The sequence below is a fragment of the Stenella coeruleoalba genome (assembly GCF_951394435.1).
Source record: "Stenella coeruleoalba genome assembly, chromosome: 9".
Taxonomy (NCBI): domain Eukaryota; kingdom Metazoa; phylum Chordata; class Mammalia; order Artiodactyla; family Delphinidae; genus Stenella; species Stenella coeruleoalba.
Window position 1 is genome coordinate 59615423 of NC_137155.1, and position 17519 is coordinate 59632941.

General features: G+C 48.1%; 1 protein-coding gene across 1 annotated transcript in view; it reads right to left on the reverse strand.

Moving 5' to 3' along the window:
• The window catches only part of NOD1 (nucleotide binding oligomerization domain containing 1), a 93534-nt gene that overhangs the window by 32646 nt on the left and 43369 nt on the right, over positions 1–17519 (reverse strand). The window contains exons 2-7 of the mRNA XM_079931454.1: positions 14996–15303; positions 13733–13907; positions 9580–11404; positions 5521–5604; positions 4158–4241; positions 2954–3037 (exon numbers count right to left, since the gene is read on the reverse strand). Coding sequence (XP_079787580.1) covers positions 2954–3037; positions 4158–4241; positions 5521–5604; positions 9580–11404; positions 13733–13907; positions 14996–15196 — 2453 coding nt within the window. The 5' untranslated portion in view covers positions 15197–15303. The remainder of the gene's footprint in view (positions 1–2953; positions 3038–4157; positions 4242–5520; positions 5605–9579; positions 11405–13732; positions 13908–14995; positions 15304–17519) is intronic.

Below are 17519 nucleotides of genomic sequence, written 5' to 3' on the forward strand. Positions count from 1 at the left end.
TATCACTGATGAACATAGATGCAAAAATCCTCAACAAAATACTAGCAATACATTAAGAGGATCATACGCCATGATCAAGTGGGATTTATCCCAGGGATGCAAGGCTTTTTCAATATCCGCAAATCAATCAGTGTGATACACCATGTCAACAGACTGAAGATTAAAAACCATATGATCATCTCAATAGATTCAGGAACAGCTTTTGACAAAATTCAACACCAATTTATGATAAAAACTCTCCAGAAAGTGGGCATAGAGGGAACATACCTCAACATAATAAAGGCCATATATGACAAACCTACAGCTAACATCATGGTCAACAGTGAAAAGCTGAAAGCATTTCCTCTAAGATCAGGAACAAGACAAGGATGTCCACTCACCACTTTTATTCAACATAGTTTTGGAAGTCCTAGCTATGGCAATCAGAGACGAAAAAAATAAATAAAAGGAATCCAAATTGGAAAAGAAGAAGTTAAACTGTCACTGTTTGCAGATGATATGATACTATACATAGAAAACCCTAAGGATACTTACTACCAGAAAACTACTAGAGCTCAGCAATGAATTTGGTAAAGTTGCAGGTTACAAAATTAATACACAAGAATCTGTTGCATTTCTGTACATTTACAATGAAAGATCAGAAAGAGAAATTCAAGAAACAATCCCGTTTCCCATCACATCAAAAAGAATAAAATACCAAGGAATAAACCTACCTAAGAAGACAAAAGACCTGTACTCTGAAAACTATAAGACGCTGATGAAAGAAATCGAAGATGACACAAACAGATGGAAAGATATACCATGTTCTTGGATTGGAAGAATCAATATTGTCAAAATGACTTGGGTAGCCAAGGCAATCTACAGATTCAGTGCAATCCTTATCAAATTACCAATGGCATTTTTCACAGAATTAGAACAAAAAATCTTAAAATTTGTATGGAAACACAAAAGACCCTGAATAGCCAAAGCAATCTTAAGAAGAACGGAGCTGGGGAAATTATGCTCCGACTTCAGACTATACTATGAAGCTACAGCCATCAAACCAGTATGGTACTGGTACAAAAACAAATACAGATCAATGGACCAGGATAGAAAGCCCAGAAATAAACCCATGCACCTATGGTCTATTAATCTACGACAAAGGAGGCATGACTATACAATGGGGGAAAGGCAGTCTCTTCAATAAACGGTGCTGGGAAAACTGGACAGCTACATGTAAAAGAATGAAATTAGAACATTCTTTAATCACCATCACAAAAATAAACTCAAAATGGATTAAAGACCTAAATGTAAGACCTGGTGCTATAAAACTCTTAGAGGAAAACATAGGAAGAACACTCTTTGACATAAATCACATTAATATTTTTTTCTACCCATCTCCTAGAGTAATGGAAATAAAAACAAAAATAAACAAATGGGACCTAATTAAACTCAAAAGCTTTTGCACAGCAAAGGAAACTATACACGAAAAGACAACCCACAGAATGGAAGAAAATACTTACAAACAATGCAACTGACAAGAGATTAATCTCCAAAATCTACAAACAGCTCATGCAGCTCAATATCAAAAAAACAGACAACTCAATCAAAAAATGGGCAGAAGACCTAAATAGACATTTCTCCAAAGAAGACAAACAATAGCCAAAGCAATATCATATCATGGCCAAGAGGCACATGAAAAGATGCCCAACATCACTAATTATTAGAGAAATGCAAATCAAAACTACAATGAGATATCACCTCACACCAGTCAGAATGGCCATCATCAAAATGTCTACAAACAATAAATGATGATGAAGGTGTGGAGAAAAGGGAACCCTCCTACACTGTTGGTGGGAATGTAAACTGGTACAGCCGCTATGGAGAACAGTATGGAGGTTCCTTAAAAAATTAAAAATAGAGCTACCATATGATCCAGCAACCCCACTCCTGGGCATATATCCAGAGAAAACCATAATTCCAAAGCATACATGCACCCCAATGTTCACTGCAGCACTATTTACAATAGCCAAGACATGCAAGCAACCTAAATGTCCAAAGACGAAGAATGGATAAAAAAGATGTAGTACATATATACAATGGAATATTACTCAGCCATTAAAAAAGGATGAAATAATGCCATTTGCAGCAACCTGGATGGACCTGGAGATTATCATACTGAGTGAAGTAAATCAGAGAAAGACAAATATATGATATCACATGCGGAATCTAAGAAAACCCGATACAAATGAATTTATTTACAAAATAGAAACAGACTCACAGACTTAGAAAACAAACTTACGGTTACCAAAGGAGAAAGGTGGGGGGCAGGGAAGGGATAAATTGGGAGTGTGAGATTGACAAATACACACTACTGTGTTTAAATAGATAACTAATAAGGACCTACTGTATAGCACAAGGACGTCTGCTAATAAGGACCTCCTGTATAGCACAAGGAAGTCTGCTCAATATGCTATAATAACCTAAATGGGAAAAGAATTTGAAAAAGAATAGATACATGTATAGCTGAATCACTTTGCTCTACACCTGAAAGTAACACAACATTATTAACTATACTCCAATATAAAATAAACATTTTTTAAAAGCCTCCAGAGACTATATAATCTTAAAATGAAGCACACCTGCCTGAGGAAGTTTACCACATAGGGCTAAAACTCCATTTGCTAGCTCCCTCCATTTGCTGGTGGTGATAAATACTGCCTTTTGCATGAATTAAATAAAGTCCATGCGATTAAAGTGGCAGTCAAACCTGGGACTTCCCACAACATTTCCCACGCAGGAGCCAGTGGGGCCCAGCCACCAGGGCATCTACGATGGAGGCTCTCTGTGGCCTCTGCCCCACAGCTTGCACCAGCGGTCCTTTGGCTAGATGGATATACGAAAAGACCAGCAGGCGCTCCTGTACACAGAGCAGGCTGCATACGCACACCCGTGTGCATCCGTCTCTACTCACCCAACTTCAAAGATGGATTTGCTGTTCTTCACAGCCAGGGCGAGACACTTTCCTCCTTCGCTTGTTATTTTGTTTTTTCCCAGTCTGCAGAGAGAGTCGTGCACACGTCAGCTACAGCTATGAGGAGACTCCAGCATCAGCCACCCTCGTCCTTGGCACAGAGCCCCTCTGGCCCCTCCTAGGAGGGGTGGTCTTTCTCCTGGGACCTACAGCAGCCCTCCCTGGGCGTCCTCTCAGGGAGGGGCCCAAAGCCCTGAGGAAAGCCAGTCGTGATTCCTCTCCAGGTGGTCACAATCTCTGCAGAGACTCAGGGACCCAAGTTCCCCCGGAGGTTCTTTAAATGACCTCTGAGCATCACTCATTTCCATCAGCAGACCAGAAGGTTCCCACTTCAACTGCAAATGGTCAAGGGGTAGGTTACCATCACCAGGGCAGCATCACCAGGCTCCTCCAAGGCTGGTGCTCTGACACCTTTGGCAGGACATTCCTGTGACACAGCCAGGGATCAGGCTCTCATCTGCAATGTTATGGCCTGAAGGTTTGCCTCCCCCTACCCCTACCAGAATCCATATGTTGAAATCCTAACCCCTAAGTGATGGTGCTAGGACGTGGAACCTTTGGGAAGTGATAAAGTCACTCATCACAGCCCTCACAAATGGGATTAGTGACTTAGGAGTGAAGTCCAAGAAAGCTCCCTTTCCCCTTTTTCCACCACCACGTGAGGACACAGTGAGAAGGCACCATCTAAGAACAAGGCATTGGGCCCTCACCAGGCACCTAATCTGCTGGTGCCTCGATCCTAAGGTTCCCCAGCCTCCAGAACGGTCAGAAATAAATCTCTGGTGTTTATAAGCAACCTCGTTTATGGTATTTTGTTACAGAAGCCAAAATGGACAAAGACAATGTGGGACTTCCTCAGGGGAAAACGATCTCCAGAAAGGGTGATAGTTGTGGCCTTTCTTCCCGTTAGGAGTTAATGAAATCAAAATGCCACACTCTCGCCCCACCCATGGTAGGGGGCCCTTCCAAACACCAAGCCTCACCCACAGCTCACCTTCTACACACAGGTGTCCTGATTTGACCTGATTTGGCCCTGGGGCAAGCAGAAGGCAGCTCTAGGGTGGCATTTATTCTTTGCTTGAACGATGAAGGGTGACCAAGAGAAGCTACTGAAGACCCCGCTCGCTGTGCCCACCCCACTTACTTCAGGTGCGTGAGGCCTGTGCACTCATCCAGGATTCTCGCGATGTACGTGGCTCCAACATCGGTGATTTGGTTGTTGTATAAGCTTTGAGAGAAAGCATGGCCGTGAGAATTTAGGACCCCATTTTTTAAAGTGAGTGGGGGCTGTCTGCCGACTTACAAAGTCTAGGTCAAAAGGAGAAAGGAAGGGCACGTGGAGGGCTGAGTTTGGGGCTGTGGGGTCTCAGGCTGGGTTCGAGGCCAACTCTGCACGTTCCCCAGCTTTATGACCTGGGGCAAGGTACCGAGCTTCTCTGTGCCTCAGTTTCTCCATGTGTAATACAGGGGTAAGAGTTACGGCTCCCTCGCAGGGTCGTTATGAGGATTGTATGAGATCATCCCAAGCCCTTGCGTGTAAGTGCTCGATAAATGGCAGTTGAGGGATACTTTCAGATTAAGATCACGATTGGCATCTTAAGGGATAAAAGTTTCTAAGCGTTAGAACCAACTCAGCGTCTACCTTTTCGTCACTTTACCACTTGACACCAATTCAACAATAAGGCAGAAAGGAGTTGCAAGTGGTAAGGAGACAGGTTTCCAGTGTTCCACAGTCATGCAGAACTCCAGAGCCAAAAGGCAACCTGGGATTCAGGGCTTCAGTGTTCTCATGTGACAGCTGAGAAAACGGAGGCCCAAGGAAGCTGACGGGCTGGCTCCAGCTCAGAGAGTCAACGGCAGCCGTGGGGCTGGCGGGGCTGTGGCCCACAGTCTCTCCTGTCAAACCCCAAAACCCCAAAGGCTCTGAAAACCCAAACTTCTTCCTAACTATTTTGGCAACCGACGTGGAGCTGTTCATGGTCTTTATCCCAACTGGTTTGAATGTTTATACCTTTTGCTGCAGAAATGTTAAAGTATCTAAAAATGGGGTACTGCCCTAGATCCCACTGGTCATGTCACTGCTAGGTAGCACGGGCACTAATTTCTGATTCGTGTCTTGCCCCAAGGGCTCTGGATGACAGATCATGGACCCGCCATAGTGAAATCTACCACATGAACAGTATTCTCATGTCAATAAAACATACCCCCAGGAATTCTGTCATTACAGCAATCAGTCCCCACCTGTAAAACTATCTGACTCTATTAGGATCCCAGTTATACAAGGGGGATGAGAAGGCTGAGGCTCAGTGAGGTTTCCTGGCTTGCTCAGAGCGGGCTGCCAGCCGAGCCAAAAGCAGGACCCAGGACTCCTGGCTCCCAATTCAGTGCTCTTCCTGGTACCCTGGGGCCATCAGTCTCAACCACCCGGTAATCCATAGGAATGGCAACCTCCTGCTGCTCTGTACTCTTACCATGTAGCTGTCGCAGTGTTCTAGAGAAATACATACCCTAAAAATGTCAGAATTTTGTATTTGGTCAGCTCTTCACACAGCACCTTCACCCCACTGTCGGTGATCTGGTTCACACTGAGTCTGAAAACAGCAAAGAAAGTTAAAAATCAGAGCGGCTGCTCACGGTGAAAGAGCATGAATTCCACAAGGATGCACAAGTCTATAGGTCCTGGAGTCTTCCCAGCTATAGATGTCCCCCCGAGAGAACTGGCCATAGCAGACAGCCACACAGCCCCTACAGACCCTGGTCTTCACAGGGCTGAGAGACCCACGAGAACCAGTCCATTGGCAAGGCTACAGCACAGCCCTGATTCAACACAAGGGCAACAAGGGACACCTGAAGGACACGTGTGGACAGCCACCTCTGATATCCTGCATTTGCCGGTGGCCTATGTGTCAATGTGGCTCTCACTGCACAGCGGGGGGCCATGGGATTTCGACATGTGTAGAGCTGCATTTAGTGGTCATAAGGCTGGGGGAGTGGACGCTCCACCATCTTGCAAGTGCAGCCAGAAATGTGAGGGGTCCTGCAAAAGGCAGGACAGTCCCCACAAGAACTGTCCCACCCAAAATGCCAAGAGCCTTTCCATCTGGAAATGCATGTGTGAAACCTGACTTGCCACCTGAAAAGGTCAATCGAGGGACACAGCTCCTGAGGTGTGGTTCTGTGCAGGAAGTTCAACGGCAAGGGAGAAACAGCTGGATGAGGCAGGTCAGGGAGAGTGTGAGAGGTCCACACTCTCCCACTCCTCTTTAATGCAAATGCTGCTTCAGCAGGCCAGGCTTCAAGAGGGAGAGGGAAAAGAGGGCCTCAGGATGATGGATATCTCCTGGACAAGGCCCAGCGTGTACGGGGATTGCTCTTTCAAAGCCCTATACTAGCAGGATGTTTTGATTTGGCTAAAATGCAAAACAATTTTTTTTACTACCAAGTACTCTCTATAAACAGACTACCCTGATCTTCTCAATTCTCCACCCCTTTATTTAGGTGAGTCTGAGGGACAGAGTAAGGCTCAGAGATGGAGGAGCGTGAGGAATGAGCGAGGGTCAGGGGTGGGTGAAGGAACAGACCAGAGCTCAGCAATTTTTTTCTGTAAAGGGTCAGATAACAAATTTTTAAGCTCTGCAGGCCATCTGGTCTCTATTGCAACCACTCAGCTCTGCAGAGTGAAGCAGCCAATATATAAATAAATGAGTGTGACTGTATTCTAATAAAACTTTATCTATAAACACAAGCCGTGGGCCAAACTGGGCCACTTACTACACACTGTCCTCTGTGATAAGTAAAAGGCTGAAGAGGTAAAAGCTTGATTTTTAGGCCAATCAAAATGATCACGTCAGACACCCTGAACCCCTCCACTCATGGTACCCACCTTGGTGCTGGGGCACAGTGTGTACATACGCTGCATGACTATCCCAGGGTGGCACAGCCAACTAGTCACTCCCAATATCTGTGCTTACTTAGAAAGAGAATCCCTCATTTTTTAGCTGGGCACATGTGCTTAGGTTCTGCCCAGTAAGATCTAAGCAGAAGTCTCATTAGCAATAGCGGAGAAGTCTTCTTAAAAGAATGGGGTGTGTCCTAAACTTTAACTCAAAGATACATGTGCCCTTATGTTCACAGCAGCACTAGTCACAATAGTCAAGACATGGAAACATAAAAGTCCATCAACACATGAACAGATAAAGATGTGGCACATATATACAATAGAATACTACTCAGCCATAAAAAATAATGCCATTTGCAGCAACATGGATGAACCTAGAGATTATCGTACTAAGTGAAGGAAGTCAGAAAGAGAAAGACAAATATCATATGATATCACTTCCATGCAGAATCTAAAAAAAAACATACAAATGAACTTATTTACAAAAGAGAAACAGATTCACAGACTTCACAAACGAACTTACAGTTACCAAAGGGGAAAGGTGCGGGGGAGAGATGAATTGGGAGTTTGGGATTGACATATACACACTACCATATTTAAAACAGATAACCAACAAGGACCTACTGTATAGCACAGGGAACTCTGCTCAATATGCTGTAATAACCTAAATGGAAAAAGAATTTGAAAAAAACAGACACATGTATGTGTATCACTGAATCACTTTGCTGTACACCTGAAACTAACAACATTGTTAACTATACTCCAATATAAAAAAAAAAATGTGGTACATATATACAATGGAATACTACTCAGCCATGGAAAAGAATGAAATAATGCCATTTGCAGCAATGTGGATGGACCTAGAGATTACCATACTAAGTGAAGTAAGAAAGAGAAACTCAAATACCATATAACATCACTTATATGTGGAATCTAAAATATGACAGAAATGAACTTCTCTACAAAACAGAAACAGACTCACAGACATAGAGAACAGACTTGTGGCTGCCAAGGGTGGGGAAGGTAGGGATGGACTGGGAGTTTGGGATTAGCAGATGCAAACTACTATATACGGAATGGATATACAACAAGGTCCTACTGTATAGCACAGGGAACTATATTCAATATCCTGTGATAAACCATAATGGAAAAGAATATGAAAAAGAATATATATGTATGTATAACTGAATCACTTTGCTGCACAGCAGAAATTAACACAACACTGTAAATCAACTGTACCGCAATAAAATTAATTTTAAAAAAAAGAATGGGGTGTATCCTTTGCCCTTCCTTCTTCCTGGTGACTAGCATGTCAACTGAATGGCTGGAGCGTGAGCAGGCATTTTGGGCCAAGATATAGTAGTCAGGTACTGAGGACAGCAGAGCAGTAAGCAGGAGAGAGCCTGGGCTCTTGATGGTCATTGAGACCTCACAGCAGCCCAGAACTGCCCTCCTTTAGATTTTTGCATGAGAGACAAATAAGTCTGTAACTTCTCTAAGCCACCAGTATTGTGAGTTTTCTCTAACAGCCAAAACTAATCCTCACTGATGCCCTCAGGGAGCTCAAAATGCTTCCTTAGGGTTGCCCATTTCTTCCTGCCTTCTCTTGTGCTGGTTTGGAGGCAAACTTGGGGACCACCATACTGGTGCAGAGCTTCCATCTTATGAAATGGTCACAGGGAGGCACTGAGTGTGAGGTTGCCTGAGGCTACAAACAGAGTCGCTGGCTGAGAGCTCAGAAAATAGATTCCAGGCTTCCCAATGCCCAGGCCGGGGCAGGTTTGGGCTCCCTACATGCCCCCCATCCCCCCACAATGTATGCTCTGGCGTTTGTGTAACAGGTACCTGGAATCGGTTCCAAATCCCATCTGCTCTTCAGAAATGCATGAGCCAAGTAGTGGAGAACTGAAACCCCCGTAGGGATTTACAAGGTGTATTTAATACAGAAAATGCTAATAGAAGAAAGGAGGCTGGTTTTTCTTTCCTCTAAACCATCCAACAGGAAACGAATCGAGAGTCAGCATTCTTTACTGAGATCCCCTGGCAGCTCAGGGCTGCCCGCTTTTTTCGTGGAAGTTAACTAACGCTCATAAGCACAAAGTGTGCTGCTTCTCACCATGAAGCTTTCACGTGCCGGAAACATTGCACGGGCTATCTCTGAGCCTCACATGAATCTCAAACGGTTCTTTACGATTCCGGCTCCACCATGGCCCACCTGTGTGACCTTGAGCCACTTAACTTCTCTGTGCCTCTGCTTCCTCGTTTGCCAAAATGGAGATGATAACAGTACCTACCTGATAGTGTTGTTAAAAGGATTAAACCAGGTAATATTTTTAGTGCACTTCACCCATTCTCAATAAATGCTGATTGTTATTACTGTAATTGTTAGGATAGGAGAATCTCTCTTCCAGATGAGGACGCTGAAGCTCAAAGAGGTTAAGCAGCTTTTGCTCAAGGACACCCAGCTGGGGCCCATCCAGGTCCACCTGACTTCGAAGCTTTGCTCGTTACCCTCTGCCACCCTGAGACAGAGAAGCTCTGGATGTTCCCAGACCCCCGGCCATGAGTTCCAGGATAATCCAGGAGATCCCGCTCCACAGTGCCAGTCCTGGTGTCCCCTGAGCCCTGGTGGCCCCAGCCAGCTGCTCCCGGAACCTGGAGGTCTCACCTGATGACGGTGAGGCGGCTGAAGCAGGGCTGCAGTTCCCGCACACCATAGTCATTGAGATTGTTGTTGTCCAGGTCGAGCGCAAGGCGCTTGGGGAAGTGGTGCAGGACGAAGGAGAGGGCGCTGCAGTCGGCCGAGCAGACGTTGCAGAAGGTCAGCTTGAGGTAGTTGGCGCAGATGCCCCTGGCCGCCAGCTGCCCCACCTTCTCGCTCTGCGTCTCATAGATGCAGCGCAGCATCCAGACGAAGGTGGGCATGGCCTGCACCTGGCTGAATCCCCCAGACCGAACTCGGGGCAGGTGCTTCAGGTGGGAGCGCAGGCTGGCGAACAGGTAAGCCCACAGGGCCCTGCGCTTTCTCCGCAGGGTGGCGGCAGGCACCAGGTGCCGCAGGAGTTTCTGTTTGTCTTTGGATAGCAGCCCGCACAGGAAGAGGTTGGTGAAATGAAAGTGATCCTTGTTCTTAAAGGGGTCTTCCCCGGCCAGGCCGCGGCCCCTCAGGCACTGGATGGGTAGGAAGCGGGGATAGCAGGACGCAGCTGCTGCCTCCCCGTGAGGAGCCCACTCCTGGAAGAAGCAGAGCAGCTCCCGAGTGCCCACCTTGTCGTCCACCACCAGAAAAAAGGCAGCAAAGAAGGCCTGGAGGGTGAGGTGGAAGAACTCATAGGACTGCTGGTCCCCTTCGAGGCCCAGCTCCGGCACGGCCCGCAGGAAACCCAGCTGCAGGTCCCCCTCCTGCACCTCGGACGCCTGCACGTCCTCCTGGCTGAAGACGAAGAAGCTCTTCTCCATGCCCCGGTGAGCCACCTGGCCCAGCGAGTGCAGGGTGCCCCGGCCGGCGCGGAAGGTCTCCGTCTGGCTCCGCGTGTTCCGCTGCACCAGGCTGGTGGGCTGCGTCCTGTTCAGGTGGACCTCGGTGACCAGCAGGAAGACGTCGGTCAGCGTCACCGCGCGGTCGGGCAGCTGCAGGAGGCCGTCGAAGGTGTCGTAGAAGTGCTGGAAGCACCGGAAGATGATCCAGCAGAAGAGGGGCACGGCGCACAGGCTGAAGAGGTTGGCGTTGGCTTCCAGCTGATCCAGCAGGCGCTGGCGCACGGCGCGCTCGGGGAACATCCTCCCAGCGTAGGCGCGCAGGTGGCTGGGGGAGAAGCCGCGCAGGAGCACCTTCTTCCAGAGGAGATGCCGCGGGATCTCGACGCCCGTGCGGGCCGTGAGCAACTTGTGCGCCCCCTTGAGCAGCTTCCCGCTGAGCAGGTTGGCCAGCAGGACCAGGGGGTGGGCGGGCTCCCAGGGGGAGGAGGTGTCGGGCTCGCCGCTCAGGTCGAAGTCCGAGTGAAGCTCGTCCAGGCCGTCGAAGGTGAAGAGGGCCGTGTGCGGGAAGCGCAGCAGGAAGGCGAACACCTCCTCGGGGTCCTGCTCCGGGTAGCAGTAGTGCTTGAAGAGCAGGTCCTGCAGGCACAGCGAGGCGCTCTCCTTGAAGCAGCTGAAGGTGCGGCAGCGGAAGTGGAAGAAGAACCTGAGCTCAGCGTCCAGCTGGCCCGCGGCCCAGAGGCTCTGCAGCCGCTGCAGCAGCATGGACTTGCCCACGCCCGCGTCACCAAAGATGAAGATGGTCTCGCCCTGCTCGTTGAGGACCCCCGTGGAGGGGTCCAGGAGGCAGGCCAGGCTGCCCAGGCTGCCCAGGCTCTCGTTGCCGAAGTCGACCAGCTCCACGACAGTGTCCGTGTACATCTCCTCCAGCAGCAGCTCCTCCTTCTGGGCGTAGCACAGGACGAACTTGGAGTCGCGGCCCAGTTGCTGTCGCAGCTTCTGGCTGTATCTGCTCACTGCAGGGAGAGTGGCGCCAGGTGAGAGGTGGAAGTAGGTGGGGAGACAGAGACACAGGTGGAAAGTGCACCAAATAGGGAGGTCTCAGGCGGAGGAGCAAGCACACAGGAAAACAAACCCGCAGCCTGGACGCTCAGGCTAAGTGCGAGCACTCCTCAAGTACGAAGAGCCGGCGCTCCAGAATCTGCGGGCCCTTGGGCCTCCACCCCTCTGTCTGACCTCAGATTTGGCCGGCCAGCGGGGACAGAATCCAACTGGGATCAGTGTCAGAGACAGGCTCCCTACTCCTCTGCGCAAGCTGTCACTGAACTCCAGCTCAAAACTGAAGCCCCCTCAAATGTGACGGCCAGACCACGTGGCCCTGCTGCCCCAGCCCAACCCCAGGGTCCTGCTCAGACAGCGCAAGCCAGTCCCCACTGAAACTTGTATCGTTGAGGAAGAAATTGCCCTAACCTTTCTTGTGCTTATGACACTGTTCTTAAAACAACAAGGAGTCTCATACAACCTAATGCCGAAACTTGTTGCGATGAGATACAACAGCTGACGTTGATATGGACTAAAAAGGGGCTGTGCTTCACCGTAACTGAGTGAGCAAACTAAAGTGAAAACCGGCCTTCTTACACTACACAGGGCACAGAGGCCCTGGTTCTAAAGCTGAGGCCTGGGGATCACTGATGCTCAGCACGTGCCGCAGGGGGAGCCCTGGGCGTGCCCACGGGGAAGTACATGGGTTAATATGCTGACATGGGGTAACATGCTGACGTACGTGCCATGCTCTCAGCAGAAACGAGCTACAAAATGAGCTTACTCCAGACAAAAAAAGCGTGTTCCAAAATTCCTTTAAATCGTTTTTGGGTCGTAATGATAATTCAATTAACAAAAATTGGACACACTTGCACATTTCCAGATTCATCTACAACCCTTTCCCATCAACTTAGTCCCACTTGGTTGTCAGCTTAAAATTTGTGAAGTGAGTTCTATTTTTTTAGTTTTGGTAACGCAAAATTTACAGACTATAAATTCACCTATTTTACAGCAGGTATTGTTGGCAATGATTTTAGTAAGTTTACAGAGTTAACGCAAACATCACTAAAATCCAGGGGTACACTCTCGATCTCTGCCCCACCCCTGGCCCTAGGAAACTGCTGACCTGCTTCCCGTTTCTATAAATTTGCCTTTTCTGGACATTGATATCAATGGATTCATACAATATGTCGTCTTTCACATCTGGCTTCTTGTAGAGTGAATTATACTTTCAAAGCTGTTACAGGAGCTGGGTAAAGGAGCCAGTGGAGAAGTCTTCTGCAAGAACTCCATCACAGGAATATTTTCCTCTTATCTTGGGGAAGGTAACAAAGTGAGGTGGGCAGGGGCAGTAACAGTAAGAAGCTAGCAGTGGCCGGCTGGTAACTGCAGAAGCAAGAGCTTGTCCCTGACACTCTGTCTCTTGGTCTGGTTTCCCCTAAATACACACCTGACACTCTGGGACACTGTCCTTTGTTTCTGTTTTCAAGGTCAAACTGGATTCTTTAAAACTCAGAGTTTGGAAGCTCAGTGCTGGTATGTTGCCAACAACTGTCTGGAAGTGGAGAGACCACAGGCACGGAAAGATGATTCCCTGGTCCCCAGACCAGACTGTGGTCCCAATGTTGTGCTCTCTCAGCACCTTGAACTGCTGTTGTCCTTATCACCATTTGCAACTACACATTTGTGTCATTATTTACTGCCAGTCTCCTGCACTAACCTCTGAGATCCCTGAGGGCAGGAACCGTAGCTGGGTCTGCTCCCTATTGTACCCCTGGCATCCAGCACACGCCGCCCTGGCACATGCCGAGTACATCATAAATACCTGCTGAACTAATCATTTAACTAAAAGGGGCCCATGGTGCTTTGGAAATAAGGACTGGCAGTCAGGGGTGATAGAAGAATTCTTTGCCTGGAATCAAATTTGGAAAGATCTTCAAGAAGGAAAGAAATGCAAACTTGAATTGGTACAACCACTAAAATGTCTAGATAGGTCAGAAAAGGAAGTCAGAAAGAGGTCAGAACAGAGGTCATTCCTACACTTCCATGGCTCCCTACGTAAATCAGGCCAGCTATCTGTGGTCAGTTCAATCACAGTTCCCTTGGCTGCACTAGGGTGACAGGGACCAGCTCTCCTTTCTAAAAGGAACACAGCAGCCAAGCCTGCTGCCTGAGGCGGAAGGCAGGGCTGGTCAAGGCGGACCCCGCCTTTATCCCCTGCTGGACCCACACAGATAGCATTTCCAAGCCCCGGGGGCCTTGCTTGCTTGGTGGCTGCGGTCTCCCCGGGGGCTGGCTCATACCTGGATCGGTGTTGACAACTGCTTTACTCTGAATGAGCTGGGAAGGGGAGAAGCTGATCTCCGACAGCCAAGGCCTGAGGTCCACGTAAGCGTCTGTGAGTCGCTGTAGCACATAGAGGAAGAACTCGGACACCTCCTCGCCCTTGCTCTGCACCAAGTCCAGAATTCTGCGGACCTAGTGCGGCACAAGCAGTAAGGTGTGAGCCGGCACTAGGGGTGTCTGCCCCCTGGAGAGGCTCCCACGCGGGGCTTTGAGCTCTTACTACAGCCTCGAGCTTGACCGTCCACCCAGCTGGTATGAGCTGCTACACGCCAAATGCCCAGGATCTGTAAAATGGACCGCCTGAGCAAGAAACAAACTGCACAGCTCTAGGAAACCAGAGGCTTCCAGGAGCCTAAAAATAGAAAGGTCAGACTCACAGCTAGAGCCGAGCGCCCCCCTGGAATTTCCCTTTCCCTCCTTTGCCCTCTTAAGCTAACACTTTTGCTCTCTGGGAATGAGTGCTGAGGGGGAGAAAGTTACCCGTTAGGCATAATGAGACGGGTGCTGGGCCACACAGCCAGGGGACAGCAGACCCCCGTGTAAGGGGTACCTTACAAAAGCTTTTCGTCTTATTAAAAATTCAGGGAAAAAACCCACAACAGTGTTCTACTGTGCTTTTCCCAGAAACCCTTCTGGTCTCTCCTAAGCCCAACAGGATCATGTTACAAATGAGTTCTGTCACTCTTCTCCCCAAGAAGGAGGTTTTCCTCTTGCCATTCCCTTTTTCAGAAGATGACACAAAGCTGAAGTGAAACTAAGGGCTGTGAAGACTTCCCACAGGGGAGTGTGGAAGATTCTTTACCGTGGACCCAGGCTGGGATGCAGCCATTCGTCACCCAGAGGAATTCTCAGAGCCGTTCCCGGCAGTGAGCAGCTCTCCAGAGTTGAAGGGCACGGACTGGGCAGCACTGCTAGTGTTTCCTGCTCGTTTTCTTTTTAAAGAATTCACTCATTTAAAGTGAACTGGAAAACAAGTTGTTTGAGAACCAAGACGCACAGCAAGGAGAATGGAGAGGTCAGAAGAGTTTGCTGTGTTTCAGGAACACAGAAGTGAAATACGTAACTGTGGAATGAGCTGGTAACTCAAGCCTTTCTGTGCGGTAGATAAGCCCCGACAGGAAATTCCACCCAATGTACCGCACTCCCAAAAAGCTCTTCACCCAGGTCAATGGGGAGAAGCCCCGTCTGGCCACCAAGGCTGGCATCCCTGTCACCGGCACCTTGTCGGGCTGCGTGGGGCAGGCACACACGATCTCCACGTCTTCGGCGGAGAAGTACTCATTCTGCAGCAAGTTGTCCAGCAGACACTGAGTGTTGCGGACGTGAGTGACCAGATGCTCCCGGTTGACCTTCAACAATTTGATGTAGGAGTGCGATTCTGACCGGATTATTTCCATCTCACTGCGGCCCTGCTTTTCCATGGTTACAGGAGCAAGTGGCTGCTTTTCCCAAATTCATTTTTGGCTGCATGTGCCTTCCTGGCAGAAGGGCGATCAGGATCCACGGCCACAGCCTCTCAGTGCAAACCCTGAAGAGACAGAGGAAGTCACCAACAAAACCAAAGCCATGGGAAAGATCCCTCCCCCTTTCTCCGGTCCTGGAATTTCTCTATTTAGAACAGGAAGGAGTCATACTTACGATATTTGATCTGAGACGCAATAAAGTAAAAATCATAATTTAATTGCTCCCGCTTGTGGGTTACACCACTAGGGTAGATGACCAGAGGTAGACAACACTATTGTTTAACAAAACTTCTTTATTATTATTATTTTTTTAGTGTGCCTCAGTCCTAGATTGGGATAGGTGTGCAAAGGTATATTTTCCAAATTAGGTCACGGAATTGGAAGTTTCCACGTGCCCTATGAGGGGACAGCACCCAGACTTGGGAGCAGAGGAGCTATGAGGTTGGTGGGAGAGAGGGTCTGAGCACAAAACGGCCCGAGGAGAGCGCGAGCTGGCATGAAGTCTCCTGTGGTAGCCACAGCCCACGAACCTGGGAACAGTGATGTGTCAGTCATTACTGCCTGTGCTGGGTTGTGCTGTAGCTCTCCCCACACCCCTGCCCCAGCTCTCCTTATATCTCCAGCCAAGTTGGCTACATACAAGCACCTCAGGGAATGAAGGAGCAGCAATGGCCATTATGGAGTGAAGCAGGACAGAAGAAAGGTGAGAGGGAGAGGTGACAACGTCTCCCTGGAAATCCCTGAAAACCTCATGCATGTGCTGAACTTCCTGCCTCGGTAGGGACAGGGGTCCAAGCTCTTTTATTTGGGTATTAAAAAAATACCTTGAGTTTATCTGCACTACCCCAGAACTGCACTGATTTCTTTCTTTTAGAGTAAGATCTCTCAGCCACTTAATTCTCCAGTCATCCTGTGGATATAAATGGATCACACGCTTGGAAGTAGAAAGGCCTTGAACTGGCCACTTAGTCCTTTGTCTAAAACGCACACACTCTGGAGAGAGAGTTTTAAATGTTTTTTGTAGAACTCAAAAAAAAAAATTCATAGACCTCTAAACATGTATGTTTCATGAGCCCACATATGTTAACATTCAGGTCTAGTGGTTCTCACATTTTTTCCACAAAGTCACATACTAGTCTCTGATCTTTGACACACCTGCATTTTTTCTTCTTTTACCTATCAAGTTGCCAAATGCAAGCCTTATACAGATTCTCAGTGGGACCCCACACAGTAACCTTCCTTTCATAACCTGACTGATTGAGCAAAAGACAGTACATTCTAACATTCTAAACAACAGAAAGGGACTTCCCTGGTGGCGCGGTGGTTAAGAATCCGCCTGCCAACGCAGGAGACATGGGTTTGAGCCCTGGTCCGGGAAGATCCCACATGCTGCGGAGCAACTAAGCCCATGCACCACAACTACTGAGCCCGCGCTCTAGAGCCTGCAAGCCACAACTACTGAGCCCATGCACCACAACTACTAAAGCCTACGTGCTCCAGGGCCCACGTGCCGCAACTACTGAGCCCGTGTGCCACAACTACTGAAGCCCGAACGCCTAGAGTCCATGCTCCACAACAGGAGAAACCACCGTAACGAGAAGCCCGCGCACCACAACGAATAGTAGCCCCTGCTCGCCACAACTAGAGAAAAGCCTGCGTGCAGCAACGAAGACCCAACGCAGCCAAAAATAAATAAATTAAAAAAAAAAACAACACAAAGGCAAGAGATTCTTACCAAATGGAATTTAAAGGGATGAAAATGAGTGATTAGCTACTATTGCACTAAAAGTATGCTGATTGATTTGACTCTAATTCAGTTTTTTCTGTTGTCGTCAATTCTATGACCCACTTAAGGATCCATAGCTTTAGAAAATTAGTTCCCTTACGGGATACCAGTTGATAATGTTAAATGTATATTTAAATTACTGGTTAATAATACCTTTTTAAGTTTTTGTCATGTGTTCTTTGAAGAAAGTGAGAATATTTTAAAACAACATTCTCTCCTTAAATCTTCAATTTCCAATTTCTTTCTGGAATCTGAAAAGTCAAAAAGAAAAATAAGAGAGAAAGGTTTCTTTGAAAACACTCTTAGGGCTTCCCTGGTGGCACAGTGGTTAAGAATCTGCCTGCCAATGCAAGGGACATGGGTTTGAGCCCTGGTCCGGGAAGATCCCACATGCCGGGGAGCAACTAAGCCTGTGTGCCACAACTACTGAGCCTGCGAGCCACAACTACTGAAGCCCACGTGCCTAGAGCCCGTGCTCCGCAACAAGAGAAGCCA